Source organism: Lycium ferocissimum, chromosome 1, assembly GCF_029784015.1.
Source record: "Lycium ferocissimum isolate CSIRO_LF1 chromosome 1, AGI_CSIRO_Lferr_CH_V1, whole genome shotgun sequence".
NCBI classification, from domain to species: domain Eukaryota; kingdom Viridiplantae; phylum Streptophyta; class Magnoliopsida; order Solanales; family Solanaceae; genus Lycium; species Lycium ferocissimum.
This window is the reverse complement of record NC_081342.1, coordinates 20,933,371-20,948,918: the sequence shown is the minus strand read 5'-3', so window position 1 is coordinate 20,948,918 and position 15,548 is coordinate 20,933,371. Positions and strand designations below refer to the sequence as shown.

The 15,548-nt window shown below is 32.6% G+C and overlaps 1 protein-coding gene across 1 annotated transcript; it reads right to left on the bottom strand.

Annotated features, from left to right (window-relative positions):
* Window positions 1-5,431: 5,431 nt before the first annotated feature.
* On the bottom strand, window positions 5,432-6,688 carry LOC132051957 (FCS-Like Zinc finger 8-like). The gene has a single exon (XM_059443255.1). The coding sequence runs from the start codon at window positions 6,329-6,331 to the stop codon at window positions 5,663-5,665; it is 669 nt and encodes a 222-aa protein (XP_059299238.1). The 5' UTR covers window positions 6,332-6,688; the 3' UTR covers window positions 5,432-5,662.
* Between the last annotated feature and the right edge of the window lie 8,860 nt (window positions 6,689-15,548).

The following is a 15,548-nucleotide window of genomic DNA, read 5'->3' as shown; positions in this document are numbered from 1 at the left end:
CAATGTGCTCTTGAAGAGCTACGACATAACACTTCATAAACCTTATGAGAGGTTCAGGTACCTGAAAATAATGAAGTGATGAGATCTCAGTAAGTTATGTCGAATTGCGAACCGATACAAAATGATATCTTGTCGACGATATCTTTGATACAATATGGCGCGCAATATTGTATAAAATTGTGAGGATTCGAGTTCTACGTTTCTTAAAGCATCTTTGACGTAGAAATAATTACCAAGTGATATGATGCATCTTGGTAAGTGATTGGACCTGCAGTCCAAACATCAGAAGATGTCACAATCTCTACTGATGGAAGTTGTCACAGCCTATATGGCTTACTTGACAAAATTTATATGAAAATTCCTGAAGGGATTTAAAATGCCTGAAGCAATTAACTCAAAGTCTCGGGAAATGTATTCAATCAGATTACAAAGATCATTATATGGTTTAAAACAATCAGGGCGCATGTGGTATAATCGCCTAAGTGAGTATTTGATAAATGAAGGATATATAAATGATGCCATTTGTCCATGTGTTTTTATTAAGAAAACAAAATCAGGGTTCATTAGACTTGTTGTTTATGTTGATAACATAAATATCATTGGAACTCCAGAAGAGCTCCAAGAGGAGATTGAATATTTGAAGGAAGAATTTGAGATGAAAGATCTCGGAAAGACAAAACTCTGTCTTGGTACGAAAATTGAACATTTCGCAAAGGATCTTTATCCATCAATCGCCTATCTTTGAGAAAGTTTTAAAAAGATTTTACATGGACAATGCGCATCCTTTAAGTACTCCAATGGTTGTTCGCTCACTTGAAGTGAGTAAAGATCCGTTCCGACCTCAAGAAGAAAATGAAAAGCTTCTTGTCCCCGAAGTACCATATCTTAGTGCAAATGATGCACTTATGTATCTTGCTAACGCTACAAGACCTCGACATAGCATTCTGCGTTAATTTGCTAGCAAGATATAGCTCTTCTCCTACACGAAGACATTGGAACGGAGTTAAGCATATATTGCGATATACGAAGGAACTAGTGATATGGGTACGTTTTATACTAACAAAGGTAGTACGGATCTTGTTGGTTATGCGGATACGTTATTTATACGATCCACATAAAGTTCGATCTCAAACGGACTATCTGTTTACATGCGGAGAATCTTGCTATATCATGGCGATCCACAAAGCGTACCATTGTTGCTACTTCTCCGAATCATGCTGAGATAATAGCTATTCATGAAGCAAGTAGAGAATGTGTGTGGTTGAGATCAGTGATACATTTCATCAGAGAAAGATGTGGCTTGAAGTGTGATACAAAAATACCCACAGTATTATATGAAGATAATGCTGCATGCATAGCTCAATTAAAGGGAGGATTTATAAAAGGAGATGAACGAAGCACATTTCACCAAGTTATTTTTCACACATGATCTCCGGAAGAATGGTGATATTGATGTGCAACAAATTCGTTCAAGTGACAATCCCGCGATTTGTTCACCAAATCTTTGCCAACTTCAACTCTTGAGAAGATGATATTCAAGATTGGAATGCGAAGACTCCGACATCCGAATCTTAGTCTTCGTCGGGAGTGAAATACGCGTTGTACTCTTTTTTCCTTAATCAAGTTTTGTCCCATTGGGTTTTTCTTGTAAGGTTTTTAATGAGGCAACTCTCAAAGCGTATTACTAGATATGTGTACTCTTTTTCCTTCATCGAGGCTTTTTCCCACAGGGTTTTTCCCAATAAGGTTTTTAACGATGCACATCATCTATGGACATCCAAGGGGGAGTGTTATGAAATATATTATGGATGTCCATATCACAAATATAATGCTTCCTCCACCATGTTAATGGCTCCTCCATTTTCCTCCACCATCTTAATGGCTCCTCTACTATCTTAATGGTTCCTCCATTAATTCATATATTAAATGTATATGTATCACTATAAATAGAGGCATAAGTTTTCATATGAAATACACTTGTATTACATTTTGGAAGAATAGTAAAAATCTCTCCTCTTTTGTCATTCTATTTCTATGGTTTTCATCCTTTAATATTGTGACTCTTTTAGCTTCATTTTATAACAGTTTATGATTTGTTTGTATGTTAATTAGTGGTTTCACCTGATGACAAGTGATGACCTAACAAATCTTTATATTATGTGGGACCAACTGATTCTGTTGCAAATGGTACCATCTGATTAAACCGCGTCCATCAAGTCCTATAATGGCAAGAAATAGGAGTGTAAATAATTGGGTTGATGAAATGTACTAACCTTTAACAAAATGGTATAATTACCTAAGGCTTGATGATCAAAATGAATCGGATTAAGATGGTGGAGCAACTGATACAACTATGCAGATTAAAAGTAGTAATTATTCCCTAGAATAATTAGTAATTAATCTAATGATTGCACGAAGGGTATAGTCTTGAAATGCATGTTCTGAGGTTTGAGGTATAATATCGAGATGTTAAAATGTTCAAATTAATGCATTTTTATGTATGGCAATAGCGAACTCTTTCTTTTGCGGTGCGCTTTAAGATTTAATACGAAAAGCTACCTAAGCTGCACCCAAACATATTGTAGAACTTTTTAATGCTAATATATTCATAGCCGATCCTTAAGAGGTCAGAAATGAATTTGATCTTTCTGTCATCTGTTGTGTTTATCCATTTCCTTACAAGAAATATGTCTCTTTATATATAATGGTGCAGTGATCAGAAATTTCACTAAGAAAGTCAAAATATAAAGAAATAAACATAAGAAAAAGTTGTTGAGATTCAACATATAATACATATACATTTTTGTCTTTTTCACATATGTACATAATATAATTTTTTGACGAAGGAGTATCAATTAATACTCGAATAAGGGCGCAGGACTCTGCCAAATTGTACAAATAATTCTCACACTAAGTAGTGATGTCAACAGGTTCCTAATCGCTTGATTAGTTTCGTAGTTATATTATAATGTAATTTGACTTCTTGGTACCATATTTATCTTACAGCCAATTAAGACTTCACCACTAGAATTTTCTTGGAAATCTTTTGCAGATATGACGCCTGAAACGACATTGAATAGCTTATGAATGAGCAAGCTGCATGATATGAGAGGGAAATTAAAACAAAGAAAATGGAAGATTGCTTAATGATCGGTCGACACGCCATTAGATGAAAAAATCCAAAATGATTTTGTCACTCCTCATTCATTACCTACCAATACCACTCTTTAGCGGTCCTTCAATTTTAATTTATATGAAGATGTTTGGTTGGGTGGAGAGTTCAAAAGAAAAATATATTTTTGACCTGTAATATAAAACAAGCCATTGAAATGTCTCTGATTACCAATCTTCTCAAAAATCTCACTAAGGATAAAATAGTAAGTATACAATTTAAATATTATTACTAAATATAAAAAGATGTCATTTTTTTTTTTTAAAATTGACCAAAAAGAAAAGAGTATCACATAAATCGGGACAGAAAAAAAATTAGTGAATAATCTCTCTGATTCAATTTATATGACGGTATTTCCTTTTTAGTATTTTTTTATGATCATAACTTCCAATTCGTATGCAGCACTGGACTCATAAACACATCTAGATAGTAGTTGGCATTGGAGGAAAATCAATTCATTGAAAGACAGGATGTAACACTGATATGCACAGGGGCAGTTCCTTCTTACTGCCAGTGGAAAGTATTCAATTATAAGTGGTTATCTTGCTCTGGTTTGGAATTCTGTATCACCTCCCAAGCACAGATTCATTACATGGATTGCAGTCCATTACAGACTACTCAAGAAGGAGAGGCTCTTGCATATACACTTTCCTGTAGAAGATGCATGCTGTTGCTTATGCCTTTCACATGTGGCGGAAGCTAGTAAACACTTATTTTTTTTAGTGTGATTATGTTGCTTCAGTTAGATCAGAACTTATACAATGGTCCAGGATTAATTATCTGCCAGTAGGCGAGTTAAAGTGTATTCTGGTGGTCATCAAGAGGAAGCATCGGAAGAGATTCAAAAAGGAACTGGCGGCTACATTGTGGGCACTACTAGAAAATCACTATTTTCCTATTGAAATTTCTCGCTGAAAAATGTTAGTGGGCAGTGGCTATTCCCACAGAAATCATTGAGAAAAGTAAACTAATAGTGTTTTCACACGAAAAAATTTAGTGAGTTTCCCAACGTTATAATGGGAACATATTTTCACCGTGCGTTTTTCAAGTGAACTGGTTCGGTGGAAATGAGGTGAGAAAAATCAATTTCCCACTGATTCACGCGGGAAAAGTCACTGTTTCTAATAGTGAGGGAGCTATGGTTTATCATATATGGAGAGCCAGGAATTGGAGACAGTTTAAAGGGGTAACTATACATCATATAAATACAATAGGCCAGATTAAACGAGAAGTTGTACAAAGGATTGAGTTTTTAGAGCCACTAAACGTGCACATATATGTAGAGTATTTTGATAGAAATTTTGTAACTTGTTCTTGTACTTAGATTCTGTTTATTCTCGGAGGTCTATTTCTCATGACACACTTTCAATAAGGTGGTTGTGAGTTTGTGTGCTCCTTAGTTTGTATTTTTCTGTTTGTCAATGATACAATTCATAATCGTTACCAAAAAAATACTTTCAATATCTTTCTTTTTAAATTTTGTTATTCCTATTCAAATTTTGTCACGTCAATTAAAGCTGAAGGATTAAAACTCACGTAGCTTTTCCTGATCTAAAATCAAAACCTCGAGAACATTCATCTCTGATAGAACAAAAGATAGATTCAGCATAATTAACTTGAAAAAGAAAATAATGCACCTTTCCTGGCAAGAAAAATGACAGGGTACGGGTTCATTACACTTGTTTTGTGTGAACAAGAATGTTGATTTTTTTTTTTTTAAATAAATTAAAACTGACGTATTATTTATTAAAAACTACATCAAAGTACAATCAATCAACTTTTTTTGTAGTTAAAAATATGTAAAAACTATTTTCGAAATAAATTAGTTGAGCCCTTGAATAATACTTTCTCCGTTCCTTTTTACTTATACTAAAAATAATTTTTTACTTTTTACTTACTTATTTTAGTAAATCAAAAGAGATTTATTAACTTTTTTCAATATTACCTTGTAACTACATAAATTACTAACCGTAAAAAGTAGATTTTCAAACATAATTAATAAAGATAATTTAATAAAATAAACCGCTAATAAATACTTAGATGGAGTGTCAAATCAATAAGGAATAAGTAAAAATAAGGGGAAAAAAGAAGAGAGAGTCAGTAATTAAAATCAAAACAAAAAAGAGTCACCATTTTGTTCATGATTATAATCTAAGTTAGAGAAGACCAAGCCATTTTGATCATATCCCCCTTAAAGAAGCTAAAGGTATATATCGAGAATTCTCACTAGTCCAAAATCATCATTCAAATTAAAGGACATTTCTCTTTAACTTGATCATTACACCTATATTAACATAATTGAAGCACTAAACTAACATAACTCTGAGGTAATCACTGAACATATTAAATTGCAATAAACCTAAAATAATTATACACAACCAGTTAAACAAAACAGTAGAAGAAAAGCAAAGGAGAGGAAGAAGAGAGATTGGTTATTTGGTTTTACTTCAACTTTGCCTGTACAGGTACATGTCATTGCCCTCTGCAACATCAATTATCAATCAGATTAGAACAACAGCAGTCAACAACACAATTATCAAATATATGAGTTGTTTTAGGATTAGGACCATGTGTGATCACACATGTGTAATCCTCAGAACTCTCCATTTCCCTCAAACTTAGTCCATCTGCAATACCCCTTGATGAATCTTTTTCTTCTTTTACAGTTCCAAATGCTAAAAGTTGAGAATCCCTAGTCTTGATACCAAAATCTGTTGGGCAATTTGGAGACTCAACATAAGTATTTTGAACTTTAAGCTCTGTTCCAAACAGAACCATTTTGCAATTTGCCTTTGAACAAGTAGTGTTAGTGCTTTCTTGATTCTCAATAGGGTCCACCAAAACAAGTTTAATACCTTCTGATTCCAACTTATGCTTTTTGTCCATACAAGTGGTTGAATTTGTATTGTTTCTGTCATACCCAAAAGGGTTACCAAGATTGAACATTTGTTTGGCATCAAGAATGGACTTTGGGCTAATTTCAGAGCCAACATCAGATAGGTTTCTAGTCAAAAGGCCATTGAAAAATCTTGGAGAAGCTAATAATTGTGAAATGGGGTTGTTGTTTGTGTTGTTTTGGATATGAGAAGGAAAGGATTTGTTTTCAGCCATGTGACTTTGTTTGCTGCTCACTGCTCTTCTTGAATTGTTTCTCAACATCACTAATACATTAGTAACAAATTTCTCAGAAAAAAAAAAAATGAGGACTTTAATAGAATATGGATAAGCTAAAGAGTGCAAAAAGAAGAACAGGGTAACAACAATTTTGCAAAAACTAAAAGGCTGCCTCAAAGACTAGAACTCTGTATGCTCCATCCTCAAAGTGCTAATAATCAAGTGAAAAAAGAGTTCAATATCCCCTAATGATTAATGGGCAATGGATAAGTTTAACTACAAGATTGACTAGGGGCCTTGTTCTATTAGCCCTTTTTAGGGAGAACTTTTTAGAAAATAAGTGAAGTTCTTTTGAACAACTTTAGTTTATGTTCTTGATATTCTATGTGCCTCACTCTGGTAATAAAGTGAATATGGGGAGTTTTAATGGTGATCTAAGTTTTGTCCTTTTCATTGAAATTGAAAGGAAAGCGAGGGGCCATTGAATTAAAATTAAAATAATACTCCCTCTGTCCAACGTCAATTTTTTTTGTTTTTTTAATCAGCATCAAAAGAAATGACTTTTTTGTATTATCTATTCTCTCTGGTTTATTTGACTTGTCATATCAAGTTTTTTTAACGCTTTTTAAAAAAATATTAATTAAAAGGATAATTTAATCAATTTAATTCTATTTTTTTTTCACCACATTAATTTTCTCCAACATTTATTGAGTAAGGGCCAAAAGTACTTAATTATATCTTAATTTTTTTAAATGAAATTTTTTTTGGATCACATATTTAATTTAATAAAGACGACAAGTAAAATGGACCGGAGAGAATAATATTTTAAGTCTAAGCTTATCATTTTATTCTTCATCAGATATTTTATAACGATAAAAATATAACTAATTTTAGACATTAATTCTAAAGTACTTTTTTTTATTTTAAAATTTCTTGCCTAATCAAATAACTTCACGTAATTAAGATTGGGTGAGTAATAATGCAAATGCATATTTTCTCTTTCTGAAGCCCCACAATTGAATAGCCCATCTCTCACGCTTTCAACCTTCCTACATCTCTTGAGTGCACGCACTTGGAGGTGAATATATTCGGATTTTCGTTCACAAAAAAGTCCGTTATATATTTAGAGTAAGAGTTCATTCTGCAAACCAATAATGTTCTAGAAGAAAATAAAAGACACGATTAAGATTAATGTCATTGAAAAACTATAATTAAAGTAAGGCAGATCAAATTTATAGTAACTGGCTCTCACATCTTCACCTAGAATTCAATTCAATCGTATCCATGTCAAGAATAACAGGCAGTCATCACATAATCCATGTAGATATGTGATAAGAAATTTTACTTTCTTAATGACCAATACTCAACCTAGCCGCTAGTACTAAGACTAAAAGTTAGTTGTTTAAGATATATTTACAATTCAAAGAACTCCGTAGTTTCTACCAAATAAAAAACTATAACATAAAAAAACACCAGATTGCAATCAAAGCACTTAAGGAGAAAAATAAAAAAGCAAACAACATACCAGCAGATTAACCAGGTCCATTACAAAGAAGAAAAAGATAAATATATGATCCGAAAAGATATACATGTACAGAAAAATAGGTTGATAAATTAAATTGTAATATAGATATGTATTTTTTTATATAATAAAATCACCCTAAGTCAATAGCCAAAAATTAAGGATGAAGGAAAGAATATAAAGTAGAATAGAATATAATAATAGACGAAGGAATAGCTCGATTTTGACTTTGTACACAATATTTAAGGGAATTATAATTTTTCATGACTTGTAGCAAGACAATTTTGAACTGCCAAAGAAAACCGCGTAGAGCAAATCTTGAATTGATATCGACATTTTTGAAGAAAAAGGAACAGAAGCAAAGGCATTGATTTTTTCTTTTAAATTTGTACAAAAATCTTAAATCATTTCGATTTTACTAAATTATAAATCTTGTTAAAGCATTGATAAGAGACATGACGTTATCAATAATGCCTTCCTTGGGGATTTTTGGTCTTTGATCCACGTGGGTCTTTGCCCCACTTAACTTGGCCATTTTATGGATAGCGTGTTTCAGCAAGAAACACTCATTTGATTGAAGGAAAAAGAAAACACTGGTTTTATGTCACGAAAACAAAATTTGTTCTTTATTTAGCAAGGAAGATTTGCGCAAATGAGATGATTTGACACCTCTACTGATATTATGTTCCTATTTAAGAAAGTTTATAAAAATACCCATAGTGTTATATTGTTAGAAGAACAAAAAAGATTACGTTTCAGCAAGAAACACTCATTTGATTGAAGGAAAAAGAAAACACTGGTTTTATGTCTCGAAAACAAAATTTGTTCTTTATTTAGCAAGGAAGATTTGCACAAATGAGATGACTTGACACCTCTACTGATATTATGTTCCCATTTAAGAAAGTTTATAAAAATACCCCTAGTGTTAAATTCTTAGAACAACAAAAAAGATTACGCTTGTTCAATTGTTCAAAGTTATGCTAGGCTGGTACTATATTCATTTAACATATATTGGTAAATTGTTCACAAGTTTTTTGAGATTGATAATTTTTTTTGTTGACAAGTTATACAGGATGGGCAAATTTTATCTTCTTTACAAATTATATAGGATAGAGCATGATTTTAGTGATATCTTCATTGTGTCTATTTTGTTAAATTGTTCACAAATCTTACATGTGCTATTCAATTATTCACAAAGTTTGTTGGACCGGCAAGACTTGGTACTATCTTCATTCAATCTATCTTATTAAGTTGGTCACAAATTTTATCAGACCCACAACTCTTGCCTATAGTGATTGTTAGACCAATTATGTTGTACGGGCAGAGTGTTGGTGAGTCAAGAACTCACACATCCACCAGATGAAAGTAATGGAAATGAGGATGCTTAGATGATTGTGCAGGCATATTAGAAGAGACAAGGTTAAGAACGAGGATATAGGAGGCAAGGTGGGCATGGCCTTGTGAATGATAAGATGCAGGAAATGAGACTGAGATAGTTCGGACATGTGAAGAGGAGGAGCGCAGATCTCCAGTGAGGAGGTGTGAGAGGTTGATAATATTAGGTCTAAGGAGAGATAGAGGTAGACCGAGAAGAAGAATTGGTAAGAGGTGATTAAACTTTTATGTGGGCAGTGGGGGGTGGGCATAGTTCTAGTTTATAACACTTTATCTATTCTCTCTTCTCCTTACAAATATTAGTATTAGTACTCTACCGTTATCTTATTTCTTCAACAGTAGTACTACTGTAGTTGCTTTTACGATTTCTGCTATCAATATTTTTCTTTTTCTTTGATATTTTCATCTCAACTTCTTTATTCTTTTATATTTTTCAATTCATTTTATAAAATGTTTTTCTGGAGCCGATTAATCAGAAACAACCTCTCTACTCCACAAAGATAGAGATAAGGTTTGCGTACATTCCAGCCTTCTCAAACCCCACTTGTGAGATCACATTGAATATGTTGTTGTTGCCAAATCTTGCTCGTGGTATTAAATATTCACAAATTTTGCTACAACACTTAATACTAAATTTATTTACTTGGTAAATTATTCATAACTTCCTACCCGATTAATATATTTTACCAGTATTGTTCAATTATAATTATTATAAAATATAATAGTATAACAAGATTGTATATAGTTTATTTACCTTCTGAATACCTATTTATATATCGTTATCCACAAGAATAGTTCGTTTGTCTTTAATGCCATAAATTGCAGCGTTTTCCTCTTCCGCAGACTCCTCACGAGCAAAACTTTTAACTGATTTAGACTTTATAAATCTATATATATTGGATCGGAGGCTGATTCAAGTCCCGTTAAAGGTTTCTAGCAGAAAATTGAAAATGAGAGTGTTCCAAAGTATTGTAAATTTTGCAAGATATTAGGACACTTAATAGTTCAATGTTGAAAAGTAGAGCAAAAAAAGGCTGAAGAGAAAGCTGCCCTGGGGAACCAGTCTAACAATGAGATTGCTGAATCCAGTGGAACACAAGAGAAGGACAAGGAAAATGAGAAGGAAAGCAATGATAAGCAGAGGGACAAATCTGCAGACAGAAACAACGTAACAGAAAAAAGGTGGATAATAAGACAAAGGAGGAGGGGACTAGAGATAATAATAGTAAACAAGTGGTGAATGAAGAAGGGAGTAACAAGGGGATGAAGGATACTGGGCAACAAGAGGTGAATCCAAACAAAAAAAAGGATGGAAAAGTTCAAGAAAAAAAAAATAAGGTAGGAACAAGAAGACTGTGTTAACAGAAAAAGAAGAGTCAGTTCTGAAAGAAAGACTAAATAAGATCAAAAAAGAAGAAAGAAAAAAGTTCCAAAGAAGAGAACCAAAGTCAGAATCAAGACGGGAAATGATAAAGATAAAGATCACAGTACTGGGAAAATATTGAGCAGGTCATGAACAATAGTGCAGATATGCTGGTGGAAAACAAATGCAGTGAAGGAAAGTCTAATGAGATAGATAAGGACAGAAATGAACAGAATAAGGTTCAGGACATAAGGAAAGAGGCTGAAAATGAACCAAATATGGGTTTCCATGAAGAGGGTACAAAGGATCAGAACATGGTGAATGTTCATGCTCCTGATGATCATCAAGCTTACCAACATATGTGAAGAATATGCCTGGTATCAACCTAGTTCTGGATCTAAATAACAACTTGCTGGAAAACTATATTTCACAGGATGGGATAGGTGACACAGATGAGGAGGACCAGAGGTGAATAATACTGACATGATAGAAAAAGTTGGAACATTTGAAAGAATGGAGGAGGAGAATGATGCTTAACAACATATGAAAAAAGTTTGTGGGAGAAATGGCATATCTCCTATTAGGAGGGGTAGGAGACAAAGGAAGAATGATAGAGATAAAACTCAATTAGAAAATTTTCTACACCTTCTTTTAGAACACATGAGGAATTTGGCAACAATTATGAAGAAAATTTGGAGGAGGAAGTTGCTACTGAAAAAAGTGGGGAACAACAGCAAACCACATATGAGAATGACAAAGAAACAAATTCTGCAAGCAGAAAAGGTAAAAGCAGGAAGAAAAAAGACCAGCATGAACAATAGAACCAGTAAGATTAATTCTACATCTCCAATGAGGAGAGATAGAGACAAAACTAATAACCTCTAAATGTTTTTATGATCAGTGTAATCAGATGGAACATAAGAGGAGTTAGATCCGAAAAAGCTATTCAGACACTAAAAAGATTGGTTAACAAAAACAAAGTTGACATGGTTGCTATGTCAAAACCCACGGTAAATATGAACAACGTTGAAGGCTACAAGAGGTATTTAGGCTTTAATAAGTGCACTACTAATAGCAATGGTGAGCTTTGGTGTTTTTGAAGAGACAACTGTATTGTGTCCATTATTCAGAATCATGAGCAGCATATTACCTTGAGTATAAAAAATAATCAAAAAACTGAGAAATTATATGTCACTGTTGTGTATGCCAAGTGCACAGACACTGAAAGAAAAGAATTGTGGGAAAGCCTGGACGATCTAAACAAAATCATCAAGGGACCAGCGCAGGGGAGGATCTACGAGTAGTCCAGGGTGTTTACTCGAACCCTCGGCAAAAAATTACAGTGTATATATAGAGCAAATTTTCTGTGTTTATGTGCATATATTAACTTTTGAACACCCTCGACAAAAAATTGCAGTGTATATTTAGCTTCCTTTTTTTTCTGAATACCCTGAATGAAAATCTTTGATTCGTCACTGGGATCACGGAGTATAGGGGAAGACTTCAAACAATATTCTTCATCTTGATGAAAAGTTAGGTGGACTACCTCACAGAAATGCCAAGAGTTTTGACTTAAATGAATGCATGGATTCTTGTGGTATGATTGGTATTGATTACGTGGTGCAACAATTGGAGGCCCAACAAAAGAATTGGGATAAGACTATATAGAGTGTTTATCAATGATAAATGGGCTCAGAAATACCCTAAAAATACTATCAAACATCTGGCAAGGACATGGTCTGACCACATACCACTTTTGTTTAAATGCGACAGCATATAAACTAATGGTCACAACTAAAGGTGGCAACCGGTTCCAACCGGAACCGGTTATGGAACCGGTTAAGGAACGGCCGGTTCCGTTAAAAAGCCGGAACCGGCTAACGGTTAGGTTTTACGTTTTAAACTCCAAACCGCGGAATCGGTCGGTTTGGAGTGTTTAAAATATTTTTTTTTTGTTTTTTGTATTATATATATATATTATAGTATTTATTTGTATATTGTAGGTATATTTACATATGTTATACAACTTTATAATTAAAGTTTAAATATTTATCGACTACTAAATTAACGAAGAAGTCAAGCAATACGTAAGAATAGTGTTTTTCGTATACATATATATGTATAACTTACATATATTATATATATGTATAACTTAATATATATAGTATATATACTTATATACTATATATACTTATATATATATATAACTTAATATATATACTATATATATATGTATAACTTAATATATATACTAAATATATGTATAACTTAATATATATACATATATACTATATATACTTAATATATATACTAAATATGTGTATAACTATATATATATATGTACTATATACTATATATACTTATATATAGGTATAACTTAATATATATACTATATATACATATATACTATATATACTATATATACTTAATAGATATACTAAATATATATGTATAACTTAATATATATACATATATACTATATATACTATATATACTTAATATATATACTAAATATGTGTATAACTATATATATATACTATATACTATATATACTTATATATAGGTATAACTTAATATATATACTATATATACATATATACTATATATACTATATATACTTAATATATATACTAAATATACATATATACTATATATACTATATATACTTACTTATATACTATAAGTAACTTAATAAAAGTAAAAATATGAACACAAGTAAATAGAAGTAAGCTCAATGAGCCATATTTTTATTCATTCTTGGATAACATTTATTTGCAAGTTGTATTTTTTTTTAACTTGCAAATAATACATGAGTTGTACAAAAAATAGTAGAATAATAAAATCACCAATTTTGAACCATTTCGTTAATTTCCCCCACATCATATTCGGTCATGGAAATATCTTCAAAGTCTTCCATTTGGTCCGGTCCACTAGCTATCAAATCTTCAATTTCTTCCTCTTCGCCTTCCTCCGCTTCGAGTTTTGGTTGTGTCGCTCCGATCTAATCCAATCTCGAATGCACACTAGTACTTGCAAGCTAAAGCCGGATAATGAATGTCTATGGTCTCCAATTCTTTGTCTTGGCCTTGCTAAATGCGCTCTCCGAAGCCACGGTTGATACTTGAACCGTAAGGATATCTCGAGCCATTCTTGGAAGTCCCGGATAGCTTGCCTTGTACTTCTTCCACCATGCTAAGACGTTCACCTCATCCAGTTGGTTGATATCTACATTTGGGTGCATCAAATAAAAGTTATATTCATTAAAGTTTGCGGTAGAGAAGAAGAAGTTGGTGGAATGTAAAACTTTTAAACCCGAGCAAGCCTCTTTTGCTACTTTGAGAAGTAGTAGGGCGTGGAGCAACGAGGTGTTGCGTTTTTCCAAACTAGAATAATGAGTAAAAACTTTTCTAAACTCTTCATCAATAGCGAGTTCGGCTTCAAATAAAGATGGTTGAACTCCCTTTTCAATTTCTAAAAATGTATAAATTTGACTAACCAAATTTTTAGTATAAGACAGTTTTAAACAAGGATTTAAAAGGGAACCCAATATAAATAAAGTTGGGATGGGAAAAAAATACTTCTTAAATTTGATTATCATTTCAAAAATAGCCGCTTGATAACCGGGTTTATGTTTATACTCTTGTAAAACTCTAGCTATTTCCGCTAAGTAGGCTAAAATTCCGGTTACCGTGAGATAGAATTGTCTAGAAAAAGCAAGAGTTGCATTATAAAATTTTTCTAAGAGTTCAATACATTCTTTAACATCTTCCCAATGCATAAAAGTTAACCAATCCTGACTATCAGTATTATATTTGTTGTGAACTTGTTGTATGGGAATCCTATACTCATATGCTTGTTGTAGCATAATGTAAGTGTAGTTCCACCCGACTCTCGAATTTCTACTTGAATTTTCCTAGGTCTAAGGTTATTTTCCACACAAGCATTCTTAAAATCTCTAATTCTTCCCCTATTAGCATTACAAAAGAAACGCAACAAAGATTTCTAACTTTTTGAACGGAATCATCAAAATGCACAAGACCATCTTTAACAATTAAATTTAAAATGTGACAACTACATCTTACATGAAAAATATTTTTTAGAGGAGGGTTTATTTCTCTTTTTAAAGACCAACCGCCTTTGTATTATTAGAAGCATTATCTAAAGAATACAAAGTGTTTTTCTATAAATGTTAAAAAATCTCATAATAGTAGACATTGAATCGGCTAAAAATTTTCCATCGTGACGACCTTTTCCTTCGTCATATAAAAAAAATATAATTCTTTTTGCATAACCCGGTTGTCATCAACCCAATGACATGTAATAGCAAAAAAATCTAAATGGTTAATACTAAGACCCAAATCGGTAAGACAAACATTATAATTTAAAGAATTAAATACGTGGCGCAAATAAAATCTATATTTTTTAAACAAATCTATAACATCTACTCACAAGTACTTCTAGGAATACCCTCAAATAACGGATTATAACAACGTTGAATGTAAGTAACAAACCCCAAACCCGAGGAAAGGAAAATGGTAAACAATCAAAAGCTACCATTTTAGCTATTTCTACGCGTTCTTTTTTCTTGTCATACTTAAAATTTCTACCGGTTCGTGGGTCTATCGTCATTTGAATCCCCCCCGCATTTGAACCCGTTTGCTCTCCCCAAGCATCCATATGTTTGGTTCTCATATGAGAATTTAGTGTACCCGTTCCACCATCCTTACCAGTTCCTTGCTTAAAACTAAATATTTGTCCACATATGTTACATGTAGCTAATTGGTTTTCCCTATTCTTAGTCATAAATTTCCAAATTTTAGCTGTTGGCTTACGAGTTCTAGGCGGTTTGTCTTATGTATGTGATTGTGCAGGACATGTATCTCCTATGGGATTTTCGGGGGTTTGTTTCATCATCATCATTTAAGTCTTCATTAAAAGTGTCGGTAAAATGTTGTTGCATTGCCTCATGACCTAAAAGTGGA

Bases quoted from the DNA above. Each gene is read 5' to 3' on its own strand.
- LOC132051957 (XM_059443255.1), bottom strand. From the start codon at position 6,331: ATGTTGAGAAACAATTCAAGAAGAGCAGTGAGCAGCAAACAAAGTCAC.